Source organism: Mesoplodon densirostris, chromosome 3 (genome assembly GCF_025265405.1).
Source record: "Mesoplodon densirostris isolate mMesDen1 chromosome 3, mMesDen1 primary haplotype, whole genome shotgun sequence".
Classification (NCBI taxonomy): domain Eukaryota; kingdom Metazoa; phylum Chordata; class Mammalia; order Artiodactyla; family Ziphiidae; genus Mesoplodon; species Mesoplodon densirostris.
In genome coordinates this window covers 877,170-893,363 of record NC_082663.1, presented here as the reverse complement: position 1 = coordinate 893,363, position 16,194 = coordinate 877,170, and the positions used below count along the sequence as shown (strand labels likewise).

Sequence of the window (16,194 nt, the reverse complement as noted above, 5' to 3'; positions counted from 1 at the left end):
ACGGTGTCGGGAAAGACGACCATGGGCCTCGAGTCAGGCGAGTGTGTGCTGGCGTGGTCGCACTCTGGCACAGACAGGGCCCTCCCTGCCCCCCGCCCTGCCCTCAGCCGGCCCCTCCGCCCTGCAGCTTCGGACGCCTGTCCTGCTGCTTCTGTCTGCACCGGGTGAGCAGCGGGGCCAGCGCGACCACCAGGACCCTCAGTTCAGACCGGAAGGACAGGAGCACGCAGGTGGCCCGCACCCAGCCTGGGCGGGGCTTCTCCTGCCCCGAGGGGAACTGAGCTGCAGGACACAAGGCCCCGAGGTGGGCACTGGGCAGGGGACAGGTCCCCCCCACCTCCACTCCCGGACGGAGCAAGGCGGACACTCAACCACAGGGGCCATGAGTTGTGTGGGGCAGCTTCACCCCATCTCTTCCCGAGACGAAGCACCCAGGGTGGGTGGATGGAAAAGGCACATGGCCAGGGGCCGCTCCCTGGGCCAGTGGGGACTCAGGCAGCTGAAGCTCCAGGGTTTGGCTGAACCTCTCGTAGGGTTTTGGCTCTGAGAGACAGGCCTGGGATCTGGGGCGTCGGGTTCTGGAGAGAGCCACTCCGCACACCCCTAGGGGCCGCGGGGCCTCGGGGCTGCCTTGGCCTGATCCGCTGGGCATCGTCAGACCCTATGCTCCCTCCATAAGGTGAGCAGCACCGCCCACGAGCTGAGGCTCTGTGGCAAATCTAACAGGACCACAGTCACGAGAAGCTCTTTGAGAAAGATGGCACCATTCCTCCTGTGCCTGCCTGGTCCTCTGGGGCAGCTCCTTTCTGGGGAGAATTTGGAAGCAGCTGCTTCAACACTCCAGGTAAGGGGCAGCTCTGAGCCACCAAACGGCCGGCAGTTTGGCGGGACCCATGCGGCTCAGAGCACAGCCTGGGGCCAAGAGCTGGCTCGAGTCGGGGCCACGCGCCCACGCTCGGACTGGCTCGGTGGCGGTTTCTAGTCTGGGACCCGGCTGGGCGTTTGCAGAGCCCGTCCCCACGGCACTGGGGAAGTGTGGCTTGAAGCCACGTCCCTGTGGGAGGGGCTTCAGGGACCCGTGAAGTCGCCAGAGTCTGGAAACTGCTCCCGTCCTTCCGCCACTGACTGAGGCCCTTGCCCAAGGTCACCGGGGCTGCTGGAATCGGCACCGTTGCCCCAGGGGACATCGGGGATCTGGGGATCTGGGGTCTCAGAGCAAAAGCAGCCCACGTGGCCCTTAGGGCACGAATGTCCACTGTGAGGTCCCCTGGGCCCCGAAAGGCACCAGGGAAGGGCCAGGCCAGGTCTGAGGTGACCCTAGTACTCCCGGCCCCCCACCCAAAGACCTACGTGTTGGGGGTTCCAGGCCTTGTAGCCCGGGGGTGAGCTGGCCAGGAGGGCAACGTAGGCCACAAAGCTGGTCAACAGCAGCAGGGGGCTGACAGCCTTCCAGGTCACCTGCCAGTAGAGGCCGGGCCGCCACCCGGTCATCCACGCTATGTCGTCACAGAACCTGCCACAGAGACACTCAGGTCTGCCACGGGCTCAGATCCCCCAGCCGCTCGACCAGTAGCCTTTGTCCTGCCACAAAGATGTAGCCCACGGGGCTGCCCCACCTCCACTCTGACCTTTGCCCCGCATCTTCCTGAGTGGCCCCCGGACCAGGCAAACTTCTGGGGTCCTGATGAGGACTCAACCCCCAGGTCAATGTGTGGGGAAGGCCAGAGGGGCAGGTCAGCCTGGCCCAGGGAACAGCAGGACCTGTGGATTCGGCTTTGGGGGCAGGGAACTCCGGCTCTCTGAGGGGTAGGGAACCCTCCGCTGGCCCGCTGTGGGAGGGAAGGTGGCACCTGACCCGGGCCCCCAGAATGGAGACAGAGGCCGGGGATGTGCAGCTGCCACTGCAGACCCAGGAGAAGGTATCAGCCACCCAGGAGCCGACCCTCCTGGGGCCCCTCCCCTTCCTGTTCCCCACCCCCCAGGCCACTCCTCCCGGCTCCTGAGGGTCCCCTTCTGAGACCCACAACCCGTTGAGTCCAGGGGCTCACTGTTCCCCCCTCATCACCACGGACCACTGCCTCTTACTCCGGTCTCTCGAGGCGGATAGCATCCCTCCGGGGACAAGCCCACTGTCCCAGTGCCCACAGAGCAACATGGAGGCCCTGGCATTTGGGGCCTCTCGGGATCTCCTAGTATACCAGGTCAGGGGGCACAACCTCCGGGGTCATCTGGGCAGGGCTACGGTCAGGGTGACAGGTGTGAGTCCAGGCGTGAGTGACCATGAGAGTGACAGATATGAGTGCAGGTGTGAGTGACAGGTGGGCCGCAGGCCCGGGCCAGGTGTGGATGGGCAGGACCAGTGTGGGGCCTCCTCAGAGGCCTCCAGGACGGTGGGGCTTGGAACCCTGGGCAGGGCCTCCCGGTGCCCTAGTGTCCACCTGTCCTTGGACTTTAGGAGTCCCCCCGCGTGGCTGGGGACTGGTCGTTTTGTCACTAGCGTCCCCACAGCCCGGCGTGTGGGTCCCAGGGGTGTATCTGTGGACGGGTTTGTTTGGGGAGGGAACTCAGATGGTCCGTGTCATCCTGTAGCCGTCCAGGAGACCGGCTGCCCGATGCCCACACGTGTGTACTTGGGGACGCTTGGAGCGGAGGGGCGGGACCCCTGGACGCTGACTCACCGTTTCATCCCATAAACATAAATGACACCAACCACCTCGGAGAACGCAAAGAGGATCAGGCCCGGGGAAGCGACGTAGCGGTCAACACTCTCGAGCCAGTAGTTTCCCGACCGCAGCGTGGAGCAGGTGGCCGAGAGGACGCCGAGCAGGCCGGCCAGCCCCGGACCCAACCCCGTGCTCAGGCGTCTCCCCTTGTCCACTGCCCCCATCATGTCCCCCTGCACCTACGGAGCTGGAGGGCGTGCTCGGCTGGGGTGGCCGCCGTGGGCCGTGGGGGGCGGTGTCCCCTGCCCCCATCCTCCCTGACCCTCGGCTCCCCTGTGATGATCCTTGAGGCGCTGAGTCAGAGCTGCGGGGTCAGGGCCCTCCAGCCCTCGTGGAGGCGGGGTGTCTGGACGTCGGGCAGCGTGGACAGAGGGTAGGGGCAGCAAGGCAGTGGGGACAGGCCCTGCAGGGAGGCCTGGCTGGCCATTCACCGGTCAGGGCCTCCTTGGGGACCCATCTGGGCATGACCCTCAAGTCCAGGAGTGGTGTGATGACGCTTTCCGTGTTCCTGAATGTGGATGTCAAGCCCAGGCTGAACAGCATCCGAAGAAGAGCGCGGCCCATACGGGGGCCCCCGGCACGTGGAGGGCGGCCTCCGTGAAGACGAAGGCCAGGCCTGTGCCCGAGGCGCTCTGCAATGCAGCGCACGGTGGGCCCTCACATCCACACCGGGGCACGCATGTGCACCAACACGCCCACACAGGAACACGCGTGTGCACCAACACTCTGCTGAGTCAGGCTGCGGCAGCCCTGTCCGGGCTGTGTTATAACAAACTACAGGTGCACCTCCAAAGGGAGGGGACTTGTACCCCTAAATCCCCTGCATCAGGTGCCCTGGGGCCTGGGGGCCTTGGGCTCAGGAGCCCATCCGACCGCTGTCCCGAGGACCTGCCCCCTGACTGCCCCCAGCCTGCTGTCCCCGTCCCCGCATCAGCTGGCCCCGTGCGTGGCTCCAGACACAGCCTGGCTCCGTGGCTATGCTCAGGCCCCTCTCCCTGGGCTCTGGGCACCCACAGCTCCCACTCGGGTCAGCCTGGATCTCCGCCTGCTGGGCAGGGCCCGTTGGACCTTCGGCGTTGAGGCCGTGGGGTTTTCTAGGAGCTCAGAGAAGCGGGGCACAGGGTCAGCCCCGAGCCCTTCACTGCTGACCCCGGCTCAACGCCTGCAGCCACCTGCAGCCTAGCCACAGCCCCTGGGGTACCTTATCCAGGAAATCCTCCAGGCAGCAGGCCTCCAGGGGGAGCCCGCCACCACTCGGGCTGGGTGGAGTCAGGGTGCGCGAGGGCAGCCGCGTAGTCCTCCCTGGAGCTGCTCTCGTCGGGGAGATGGAAGGCGTTGACGTGGCAGAGGATGTCTCTGCAGGGTGGCAGGTGGGGTGAGCAGATGCTCTGGGGGCAGGCACTGGGGGCCCGGCCTCGTGCACACACGGGGGACAGGCTGCAGCTTCGGCGCCCGGGTACAAATGGGCCTGCGGCTCCCTGCCTCCCCGACTCGAGGGCCCGATGGCCCTGGGGGTGGCGCTCCTAAAGCTGCCGCGGTGGGGCTGCGGGGGGCAGCTCTCCTTTGCTTCCACGTCTATCTCAGGGCTTGAGGGTCAGACTCCGCGGGGCTTCCACGTTTGCAAATTCTCCTGCTCGCTAGAAGGAACTTGTCACCTTGCATCCAGTCCCCACACCATCCCGAGGGCATTTGCGGACGTGTCCAGGGTGGCTGACGCGCCCGTTCCCGCCAGACCCCAGGGACGCTCTGCCCTCTCATCCGCGGAGCTGTAGACAAGCCTCTCCCAGGCTGGCTGCGGCCGCGGTTTTTGCAGTTTTGTGCTTTTTCTCGGTGATTTTGCTGTTTAAGTGCTGTCCAGTTTCCCAGATGCAGCAAAAAGACGGGGATGCCGCCTGAGGTACGGCCGTGGGCAGGAGCCCAGTGGTGATGGGTCAACAATTTTGTTCGCTGCGCGTCTCGGTGGAGCGGCTGGAAGAGCTGCTGTCCCGCGGGGGCGACACTGCTCGCCGCTCGGCCGTGGCCACTGCAACCTCTCCGGAACGTTCCAAGAGGCGCGTTTGCTCAGCAGTGCCTGGAGCGCCTGGCGGCTGCCCTTAGGCATCCCCCCACACTCTGCTGACACGGCCATCGTTCCGCTGGCCGTCCGGGGCCGTGGGGACGTTTAGCGGCGCCCAGAGGGCAGGCTTGTGCAGCTCTGATGGGCTCTCACCCGTAAACCATGTCTGGAGGCCACCAGGCCATCCGTCTAACGTGGTAACTTTCAAGGGTGGGGGCATCCTAACAGCATCAGCTCCCGGGGCTGTTGTGACAAATGACCTCAGCCTGGGGGGTCTTAAAATAACAGGGATTCGGGCTTCCCTGGTGGCGCAGTGGTTGGGAGTCCACCTGCCGATGCAGGGGACGCGGGTTCGTGCCCCGGTCCGGGAAGATCCCACAGGCCTCGGAGCGGCTGAGCCTGCGCATCCGGAGCCTGTGCTCTGCTGTGGGAGAGGCCACAACAGTGAGAGGCCCGCGTACCGCAAAAAAAATATAATAAAAAATAACAGGGATTATCCTTTCCCAGCTCTGCAGCCAGCCGTCCAAGATCAAGGTGTGGGCAGGACCGCGCTCCCTCCGGAGGCTACAGGAGAGGGTCCTTCCTGCCTCTTCTAGCCCCTGGGGCCCAGGTGTCCCCGGGCTTGTGGCCACGTCCCACCAGCCTCTGCCTCTGTGGTCACCCGGCCTGCTCCTCCGTGTCTGTGTGTCCCCCTTCTGTCTCTTATCAGGACACCAACCATTGGATTAGGGGCCCACCCTGTCCAGGACAACGTCACCTTAACCAGTCATCCCTGCAAGCACCCTGCTTCCGGGTCAGGTCCCATCCCAGGTTCTGGGTGGACCCTCCACCCCACTGCTCTGGGGAAACAGAAGGTCATCTTGGGGATCCCCACGTGGGGGCCGAGCTCGGGGCCGCCTCACCCGAGAGCCCAAGGGCACCGTTCTCACCCGTCCAGTCAGTGCCCGTGGTCACTGGCCGCCTTGACCCCCAGGACAGAGAAGACAGTGATGGATGCACAGAGGGAGGTCATGCCGTTGACCAGGGCGATGGTCACCGCGTCCCTCTTACAGTTGTTCCTGGGTGGACACACATGTCATCAGGGCCCCCGGGGACCTGCCTGTGCTTCACCTGGAACACGGTTCGCTGCTGTGCTCTGAGGACATCTCAGACACCTCCCCGCCGACACCCTCCCGGGGGTCCGGCTCCCACTCACCCAGTGGTCCCCACCCCCTCTCCTGCACCCCACCCCCGCCTGTCCCCACGGACAACCACCTGGAGGTAAGTTTAAGGGCATCACTGCTGGCACCGTGTGGCTTATGACCTGCGGTCGTGCCTGGTGCCACGGCCAGTCCGTCCCATAAAGAGGCGTGGGCCTGGCATCTATTTTAAGTAACAAGGAGGTGGACACAGGCGGTATTTCTGCTTTTATGGCCCCATGCGTCACACACAGGCAGCCCCCGGTTATGGCCTTGTTCCAGGGTTTGATGACCGAGGTTCTCTTCCTACAGCCGCTCCGGAACTTGCTGGAAGCTGCCCCAGAGGGCCCCAACCTCCCAGCCCTTGGGGGATGACTCAGTAATTGCCAGACCTTGACAGCCTGTCCTTAGCAGAAGCTCAGACCACATCACCCTCCGTCCCCGCAGGAGGTCACGGCAAAGGAGCGCTTGGTGTGTCTCTCTGAAGCCTGGCTCCCTGCCCCCAGCCCGACCCTACCTGGGCGGGTAGTAACCTGCAAAAGCGATGTGTCCTACGAAGGCCAGGGACAGAGAAAAGAGTATCTGTGTGGTTGCATCCAGCCACACCCGGGGGCGCTGCAGGACCTGCAGCTGCAAGCAGATCGGGGTCTGAGATGAGCAGACAAGCTGCCCTGGCCCAGTGCCTCCTGTTCTGGAATGTTCCCAGCATCCCTGGACGAATCCCACGAGCAGTGCCGCCTGCTCAGGCCCCAAGAAAAGTTGGGGACCGCACGCGAGGAGCAGTTGACATGGCCGACTCCAGCTGCCTGCTGGTGACGTGTAATGGCGCCCCGGGTCCCATCCACACAAGACGTGTGGCCCTGAGCGCTGGGGGCACAGCCCTCTCGGGGCTGGGAGTCGAGGCTGAGCAGCTCGGACTCAGGGTGTTTGTTCTGCTCCCCCTCAGGCCCGGGGTTCGGAGGACTTGAGGGCCAGGTGGGGCCCCGTGCACACAGTGCCTGATGCTGCTGCTGCTAGACCGGGCAAACCTCCGCCTGCTTGCATCCCAGGGGCCTGTCCCTCCCCTGGGGAAGGGCTCTGCCTGGGAGGCTGCGGGGTGAGCTGTGCAGCCCCTGGGGTCCCGGGGATGCTGGGGCCCCGGAGACTGTGGAATGGCCCAGTGGTCCTCGCCTGGTGGAGCTGCACTGCTGGATGAGGGCCTCAGAGGTGGGGGGCCTGGGACCCCAGGGGTGGGACGTGCGGGTCCCCAGCCGGCCTCCCCCCTGAACCCCCATTTCATCGGGGTCTCCACGTTCCACACCGAGTCCTCCTGTGCTCCTCCCCACTGAACCTGACCCCTGGGACCCCAGGCTGCCCGTCCTTGTGACCACGTCTCTGCTCCCACAGCCAGGGGTTGGGACGAGCTGGGCTGGGCAGGGGCCCCAGCTCGCGTGCTTCCAGAGGCTGCATCCCGGGGGGCTTGGATTCGGGACCCACTTACGTCGGGCATGAATAGGTAGGTCCGTCCTTCGGTCGCCCCAGGCAGGGTGAGTCCTCTGATGAGGAAAACAGAGAAGCAGGTAGGGGAACAAGGCCATGAAATAAATTGCCTGAGAAAGGCCGGCTGTTAGTCTTTGCAGTGTGTCTGTTCCGCGTGCACCCCTGAGAGGGGTGGGTGTACCGAGATGCTTGGGTCCACCGCCACGTCACCTGTGGGACCCGGGAGGGGATGGTGGGGTGTGAGCGCCAGTCAAGCTTGCAGCGTTTGGGGCTCCCCGGAAACCCATACGTGGACTCCGCTGAGGAGGGCGACGGGCTCCCCAGGGCGGGCAGACTCCCCCTCGTCCACAGTCAGGCCCCTCTTCCTTCCACCCTGAGGCCCCCAACTGGCCGCTTCTCAGGGTCCATGGGGCCACACACCTGCTCACACCTCCCACAGGAGGACCAGCCCCCAGTTCTTTCAGGGTTGGGGAGGGGTCTGCACACACGGCAACTGCGAAAAATAAATCTGCAAGTGAAAGCCCTTCCCTCCTAACCCCCAGCCCCCAGTGTAGACACCGGGGAACTACCCAGTGCATCTTCAGGGACTTTCATGGCAGGATTATTCGGGGCTTCTGGCTGGCTTGTTGTGACTGATGTGGCTGCTTCCAAAATTCCAGTCCCCCAAGCTTGGAGCCCCTCACGCGAGGGTAATCACCACCCTCACACGGTAACCGAGAAAAAGCACAGGCACACGTCCACACTCGGACCTACAGACCTCCATAACCACGGATCGGGAGACCTGGTAGAAAAAGCACAAGCACACATGCACCCTCGGACCTGCAGACCTCCATAACCACGGATGGGAGACCTGGTAGAAAAAGCGCAGGCACACGTGCACACTCGGACCTGCAGACCTCCATAACCACGGATCGGGAGACCTGGTAGAAATGCATGGGATTTCGTCACAGTCATTTAAAGGACAGACATATAAAACTGGACTTATCCAAGCCCAGAAGGAAGAGAGGGTGGGAAGCCCTGTGCTAGGTGCAATTTGAAAGGCAGGCTTTGGGGCTTAGGCTCAGGCTCCCCTGGTCCTTATTGCATGGAGACCAGGTAACTATCAATATGTTTTTTCTCATTGTCTAAGTCTCTTTAAAAGATAATCCACTGTTTGAAACAAAAATGCTGAGAATGCAGGAGTTTCCTGGCAGTCTAGTGGTTAGACTTGGCACTTTGGTCAGGGAACTAAGATCCCACAAGCCGTGGAGTGCAGCCAAAAAAAAAAAAAAATGCTGAGAATGCACTTGGTGTTTATAACACATTGCAAGTCAAATGTATGACAACAGCGTGGACACTGTGGGGAGGGAGGGTGACGCTGAGAGCTTCCTGTGTACAGCGCTGCAGCATTGCTTGGAGACAGACCATGATGCTACCACCCCTAATTCAACCACCAAGGTGCTACTAATAAGCAAAGCACATAGAGTGGGATCAAGAAATACTCAGCAAAAGAGTGAAACAGGAACAAAGAACAGAGGGGACGAGCAGAAAAGAAGTACAAGATGACGAGCTAAACCAAACCAGATCAATAAGCACATTATATGTAAATGGTCTAAACGCCCCAGATAAAAAAGGCAGGGGGGCTTCCCTGGTGGCGCAGTGGTTGAGAGTCCGCCTGCCAATGCAGGGGACACGGGTTTGAGCCCTGGTCCGGGAAGATCCCACATGCCGCGGAGCAACTAAGCCCGTGCGCCACAGTGACTGAGCCTGCGCTCTAGAGCCCGCGAGCCACAACTACTGAAGCCCGTGCGCCACAACGACTGAGCCTGTGTGCCGCAACTACTCAAGCCCGCGCACCTAGAGCCTGTGCTCCGCAACAAGAGAAGCCACCGCAATGAGAGGCCCACGCGCCGCAAGGAAGAGTAGCCCCCGCTCGCCACAACTAGAGAAAGCCCACGCGCAGCAATGAAGAACCAATGCAGCCAATAAAATAAAATAAAAAAAGGCAGGGATTGTCGGACTGGATAAAAAAACAAGACCAACTCTATGCTGTCTACAAGAATCACACCTCAAACAAAACGGCCCAAAGAGGTGAAAAGAAAACAATTGGAAAAAGCGCACTGTATTAGTTTAGTCAGCGAAGGCTGGAGCATCTCCTCTAACATCCCAGTGCACTCGGAGCAGACTATTGCCCGGCTGCAGAGCTTCACCTCATGGTGACAAAGGCATCAGTTCTCCGGGGACACGTGACAGTGCTGATGCTGCGCCCCTCCTCGCCGAGCCTCTGAACCCCGGAGGCCGGCAATGATGGAAATGGGGAGGGCTCCTCTGGGGCTGGTGGGAGCGGCGTCTGGCCTGTGGGCTCTCACCTTCCCGGGGGTCTCAATGCCTCTGATGACACACAGGTACACCGTGGCCCAGGAGGCCATTAAGCAGACCGGCAGCCACCACTGGACAGAGCCACCGTCATTGATGTCGGCCGTGATGTTCAGTGTCTGCCGGTACCGGGGGTGGCTCACAGCGCTGCCGTCCCGGCATTCCTGCACAAAGCCTGGAACCAGCCCGTGCAGTCATGGGCTGGCCATAGACGGCAGGTGACCTGGGCACACAGGGCAGGACCACGGCAACCCTGAGTGAGGGACAGGGAGGCTGACTGCCAGTGGCCTCTGTGGCCGACATGGAGGGCCTCCCAGCCCTGACCCTTGGTCTGAGCCCCCAGGGCCAGCCTTGTCCAGCGCGTGCCAAGCACAAGTTTCTGTCAGCCAGAGGCAGGAAGGGAAAGAGGTCAACCCAGCTGTACGAGCGAACTTGAAAACCATGACTGTTTCCCGCATCTGGGAGGTGTCCCCAGATGACGCCCTTGGCTGGCGTCTCCACCTAAAGCCTGAGTTCAGGGAGCGCAGCAGCCTGTCCCTCACCCTCCTGTCACCGGGCACACGAGCGGCTGCGAGGGCCTGGGCACTCCTCAGTGAAGGAGCAAGGCTTCCGGAGCCCTGGGGCCCGCAGTGGACAGGCGACAGCAGGGGTGACACGCCCCAGTGTCCAGCTGCCGGCCGAGGCTGGGCTTCCTGCCCGAGAGCAGTGCCCGTGAGGTTGAGGTCCAGCCATTGGATTAGGGACCCACCCTGTCCAGGACAACCTCACCTTAACCAGTCATCGGGTTGGGAGGAGCTGGGGAGGTGCCACAGCACCCAGACCAGGACCGGGTCGCAGTGCCTGCTGACCGGGACAGATGTGATGAAGCCGCCGAGCCCTGTGGGCACCAGCCACGGTCAGCGTCCCCCTCCTGGCTGCCCCGTTGCAGACCGTCCTCAAGCACATCCCATACTTCTGCTCCCTACATCGCCCCAAAGGGCTCCCACTGTCTGCCCACTGGCCTGCATCTGGCTGCGTCCGCCCGCAGGCAACCCGCCATCTTCCCGGCCACGTGGTGCTCTCTGGGCTGGGCCACGTTTGGCTCTCCACCAGCCTCAGGCTGCTTCCAGGTGGGGCTTTCCGATGGCCTGCAGCCTCCAGGTATGTCACAGGCCTGGACGGTGTTGCTCGGGTCCCGTACTGCAGCACCCACCTCAAGGGCACACGGGGAGCTGGGTCTGCCCTCTGCCTGGTCTCCCCTGGTGCGTGAGCTCCTGGGATAAGCAGGCTCGGCGCTCTGCATGCATGAGCTGGGTGACACAGGACAGCCTGCTGCTGCGCCGAGGCTGGCCCGCCGCCTCTGCCACCGCACCCAGCATCCAAGTCCTCCCACAGGGATGCCGCTGCCCAGGCCCCTGCATCTTTACATCAGGGCACCTCCCGTGTCTGCAGGTTCAGAACCACTGGATATGCACTGGAGTGATGATCAAACACCCATGAAACACGTATGGCACACGTAAATGCCGCCCGCCCCCACCCCGCTGCCCCCAGCAGCTGCGGGCAGGGATCAGAGAGAGGTGCGTACCCTCTCCCCCCAGGTAGGGCGAGATGGCCATCCACACCCCAATGCTGCCCCTGTGCAGGCGCTGGCCAATGGCGAGCTCGATGTGGAAGCGGGCTGCCCTTGAAGGCCGTCAGTGAGGTAGGGGATGAGGAAGGCACCTGAAAAGACGCTGCGGTCAGCCAGCGGCGCCGTCTGCCTGGCCAGGCCTCGGGCCGGAGGACGACACAGGGGTGAGGGACAAGTGCTCGTGGCCGCCCAAGGGGAGGATAGGGGACCCCCGTGTCAGCGGGTTGCCATTGTTTTAAATGACTTGGTGTTACCCCACCATCTGGTGCTTTATTGGTGGTTTTCATCCATGGACAGGCTGCGTTGTTCTCCCTGAGGCCCTGTGACCCCTGGTTCCGGGGCTCCTGAGTCGGGGAGCTGGTCGGCTCACGTGGAGCCTCGGGTAGGAGACACCCCAGACGGTCTCCCAAGCTTCGCCCTGAGTTGGAGCAGGAACCTGTCTCTCCGACCCTTCACCCCAGTCCAGATGCTGGGAGGTGGACCCAGCGGCGGCGGGAGAGGGCGCCGAGGCCCCCAGGACGGAGCACGTACTGACCGACGCCAGAGCCCGAGGGAAGGACAGGCAGAGATGGCGGCGGCCCTTCTGCGCCGCGAGCCCCCGTGGACAAAGTGGGTGCCGCTAGGTGGCAGGGCCCGGCCTCCCCGAACCCACAGACTTGCCAGGCCTGCTGGGGAGACCCCGATTCCCCGCTGGACGCTCCCACGCTGTCGGGAGGGCCCCTAACTCCCCAGCACTGAGTTGGCGATGTCGGCGTCTCACCTGAGGGCCCTTCCCTCTGGGTCCCCGCCAGCCGCGTGCTTTGGACCAGCATGTGTGGGCACCTCGATGCTCCAGGACCGCCGGCAGCTGCCCCCACCCCCGCACAGGTCCAGGTGACCCCGCGGGGCAGCTCAGCGTTGGCTCCTGGCCGACGAGGTCGGTCGGCGGCGTCCCCCCCACACTGTCTGCAGGAAGCTTGGATTCAGCTTCCCAGAACCACTTGCACGCACCACAGGCCCCTGTGCTCTTCACCAGCACAGCCTCCGTCTGGCTTTTCGTGTCACAATCCAGGGTTTGGAGGCTGAGTTGGGGCCCTGGAGGGCACAGGCGGCCACGGAGCCCTCAGCCCACGTGGGCCTCTGACAGGACTCCAGGGCCAGCACTTGGGGCAAACAGTGCTTATTGGTGCCTTCTACGTAGCAGCCAAAAGGCAAAGCCGCATTAAAGGAGAGAGTTAAATTCTGGAGGCACTCAGCCTCGGTGGAGGTGCTGGATGCCCCAGGGATGGGAGGGCATCTGTGGGCTGGGACTCGGAGCTAGAGGGGTGTGGACAAAACCAGGGTCACCCAGGGAGCCCCTGGGGGGAGGGGCCGGCCACAGGGCCGGGGCCCAGGGCACAGACGGAGGGGCCCTCTTCCCTGCCCGCCCCGTCTCCATCCTGCACTGTGGGGTCTCCTGCAGGCGGGCCTCCCAGCCACCCTCAGGCCTCGGGACGCACAGCTGCAGCGTGGCGAGGACCGACATGGAATGGCCACACGGGCAGGGATTGAGTCCTAGGTATGTGATCCACTGTCTAGGAAGGGCTGTAGCCTCCAGGCTAACCAGACCTTGGCCCCCTTCCCCCTCCCCCCTGCTCTGAGGGGAAAACCCCGGTCAGACGGGCCCAGGTGGGGGCCTTAGGGGCAGCTGAGGTCAGCATGACTGGGTCCACCCAAAGGAAATATCCAGGGAGGGCAAGGGTTCTCCTGTGGCTGAGTCGCCATGCTGGGGGAGAAGAGAACCAGAGGCATTTCTGTGACCACGTGGTGGGCAGCGTCCACCCTGTGCGTCAGGTGCATTTCAACCCCAACGGGACTGCCGTGGGGACAGGAACTCAGGTCACAAACCAGGCTGGGGCGCTGGGGGCAGGGCTCAGAGGGCTCCACGTCCAGCGTGGGCACCTGCCTCCCTCAAGTCACACAGTAAGTTCATTTCTGCTGGATCTGAAGGAGGGAGGAGAGTTGGTCCACCATCGGGTGGACCTCAGCACAGGGTTCACACGATCCGTGATGCTGGGATGAAGCAAGACCAGCACATTTGGTCCTCATCCCGAAAAGAAATGCATTTCGGAGCTCAGAGCTCCGAAGACCCTCAGCCTTTCGCGGGTGATGGGAGAGAGAAGCAGCATCTGCCGTCCGTGATAAGCCCTTAAATCTTACCTGGGCTCATGCCAATGAGGTCTAACTCCTGGAGGATGGAGCTGGTGGCCAGAGGCCCTGACCACGCCCACCAGGGAGACCGAGTTAATCACCAGTCAGTGGCCAGTGGTTCCATCAAAAACCCTGCCTGGCGGGGCTTCTGGGTGGGTGACACTCGAGGCACAGGAGGGTTGCCCCTGGGGAGGGCGGGGTCTCCGTGCCCCTCCCTGTGCCTCGCCCGTCCCGTCTCTTCCATATGGCGGTTCTATAATAAACCTGTAAACCTAAGTGTTTTCCTGAGTCCTGGGAGCCATTCTAGCAAATTATTGAGCCTTAGGAGGGGTCGTGGGACCCCTTGAATTCGTCGCCAAGTTGGACAGAAGCTGTGGGTGACTTGGGGACCTGCTACTCCAGATTGGCATCTGAAGGGGGCATCTTGTGGGTGAGCCCTTGGCCTGTGGGGTCAGGCGGTGTCAGGGTGGGGTTAGGTCGTGGGGCACCCAGTCGGTGTCCACTGAGAACTGGAGACCCGGTCGGTGTGGGGAAAACCTCACACATTTGGTGCCACAGCCCTGAGAGCAGGAGGGGCACCAAAGAGCAGGTGACACGGAGCACGCAGCCCCGTCGGGGGACCCGCTGTGCACGGCTGGGGGGACCAAAGAGCTGGCGACACGGAGCACGCAGCCCCGTCGGGGGGCCCGCTGTGCACAGCAGCCCACTGGCGGATCTCGGAGAGCCCCACCCTCACCCTGCGCTCCACCAGACCTCGCAGGAAAAGGGTTCCCAGGCCCCCGACTCTGGCAGCTCTGAACAGTGAGTAAGGTTGTGGGCAGTGAAACGTTTGCAAACGTCAGATCCCCAGCGTACGGAGCGTCGCCGAGGCCCTGACCTGACGCCAAGGGCGCCGAGAGGCCCCCGAGAGCCCCGGGTCGGGTCTGCCGCCTGTGCTTCTGCACTTCCCGAGGGGCCCTCGTCAGAGAGGCGCTGGCCAGGAGACCCGGGGCCCAGGCGCCCGCCCGACCCCAAACCGCGGGGGCTCCGGCGCCTCCGGGGCAGCTGTTGCAGGGGCGCCTGCACTTTCAAACTTCCCCACATGCCCTGTATCTGCTCACAATCAGGAAACAAAGACCTTATAAATAGGCAGCGTCCTTCTGGCCAGGAAGCTCGGCAGGCGGCGCTCACGTGGGGTCTGCTTGCCCACCGTCCACTGCCCCCTACCTCGCGCGGAGGGCTGGCTGTCCACCCTTGAAAGGACAAGGATGCCTCCCCGACCAGAAGGCGTGGCGTGAGTTGTCACCAGCTCAGCCTTTCCCGTCTCCTGGGCCCTGAAAGAGACACTCCCCAAATTTCCCACCAGAGACCAACTCAGGCGGGCAGGTCTGCAGGTGCCGGGGAGCCGCCGGTCTCGCACGGGCAGAGGAGCCTCAGTTCAGAACCCACGAGAGGACGAGCCGGCCTGAGAAACCCCCGCCCTGCGCCTGGGGACAAAACGGGCCACGTCCGCCCCCGAAGGCAGTGGTCCGGCCAGCCTGCGGCCTCATGTCCCCAAGAGCAAGCGTGACACAGGAGAAGGCCATCGAGCGAGAAGCACCCCAGGCTGAGCCGCTCCGGCTCCAGCCCACGGGCTTCGGTGCTGGGAGCCTGAGCAAACCCCTGGGCTCGCGGTCTGGGGTGCTGCCAGCAAGGCTGCAGCACCTGCAGAGGGGGCCTGGGCGCCCTGACCGCCGCAAAGCCCAGACGGGCAGCCTAGTGAGCAGCACCGCCAACCTGAGGCCACTGGGCCTCAGAGGGACATATCCCCCGGGGGCAGCAGGTCCCTAACACCGTGGAGGCCGCAGGTGGGGACAGATGTGGAGGGTGCGCGGCTCACCCCCCCCCCCCCCCCCGTAGGTCTGGCACAGGTACGGGGACCTCCAGAGGTTGCCCAGGCCCACGGCAAACCCGACGAGCTCAGGAGGCACTGGAGCTCGTTGCCCCACTTGGGCCACTCATCTCCACCAGCATCCACAGGTGGGTCCGGCTCCAGGGTGCCCGCCATGCCCACCACCAGCTCCTGGCCGCAGCCCGGGACCTCCACTGGGGATGGGAAGCCGCAAGCCGTCTCCCCTTCAGGTGTGATTTTTCATGATTTAAATGAAAACCAGTGGAGCCGGTTAATTGGTAACAACCCCCCGCCCGCCACAGCTGCGTGCCCCTGCCCCCCGCTGGCTCCCGCCTGATGCCAACAGCCTGCAGCTGCTGCTACCATCAACACGAGAACCTCAAGGATTCCAAGGCTGGGGCACATTTAGTTGTTTCTATAAAATTTTACTTTTAATTAACTTCATGAGATAATTGCAGACTTACACGTTGTCGTGAGGAATAGAACCAAGTGGCCACGCCCCCAGGCCCCCAGTGGAGACATCCTGAAACATCTCGCCAACGTCACAGCAGACATGTCCATCCCCGAGGGTCCCTCTGTCCCCCGTGTGGCTGCACCCCTGGCGGCCTGCATCTGCTCTGCGTCGCTATAGATTTGTCATCTCGAGCACATTGTATAAACCGTGTGACCCTGGGGCTGGCCTCAGTCTCTGGAGACCTACCAGGCGGGGTGTAGTACAGCCATGGGGCTCCGTGTCCGCTGCGCACTGACCGGGT

The 16,194-nt window shown here is 63.3% G+C and overlaps 1 protein-coding gene across 1 annotated transcript; it reads right to left on the bottom strand.

Moving 5' to 3' along the window:
* Nucleotides 1-103: 103 nt before the first annotated feature.
* On the bottom strand, nt 104-15,595 carry LOC132486018 (inactive sodium-dependent neutral amino acid transporter B(0)AT3-like). Its single transcript, XM_060092675.1, is given in 19 exon segments — nt 104-277; nt 1,351-1,513; nt 2,679-2,841; nt 3,158-3,265; nt 3,268-3,355; nt 3,925-3,976; nt 3,978-4,079; nt 5,709-5,837; nt 6,475-6,587; nt 7,438-7,507; nt 7,509-7,546; nt 9,785-9,966; nt 10,216-10,337; nt 10,560-10,668; nt 10,824-10,970; nt 11,356-11,445; nt 11,448-11,492; nt 15,428-15,505; nt 15,508-15,595. Coding segments are annotated over 19 exon segments (2,061 nt in total).
* Nucleotides 15,596-16,194: the final 599 nt, after the last annotated feature.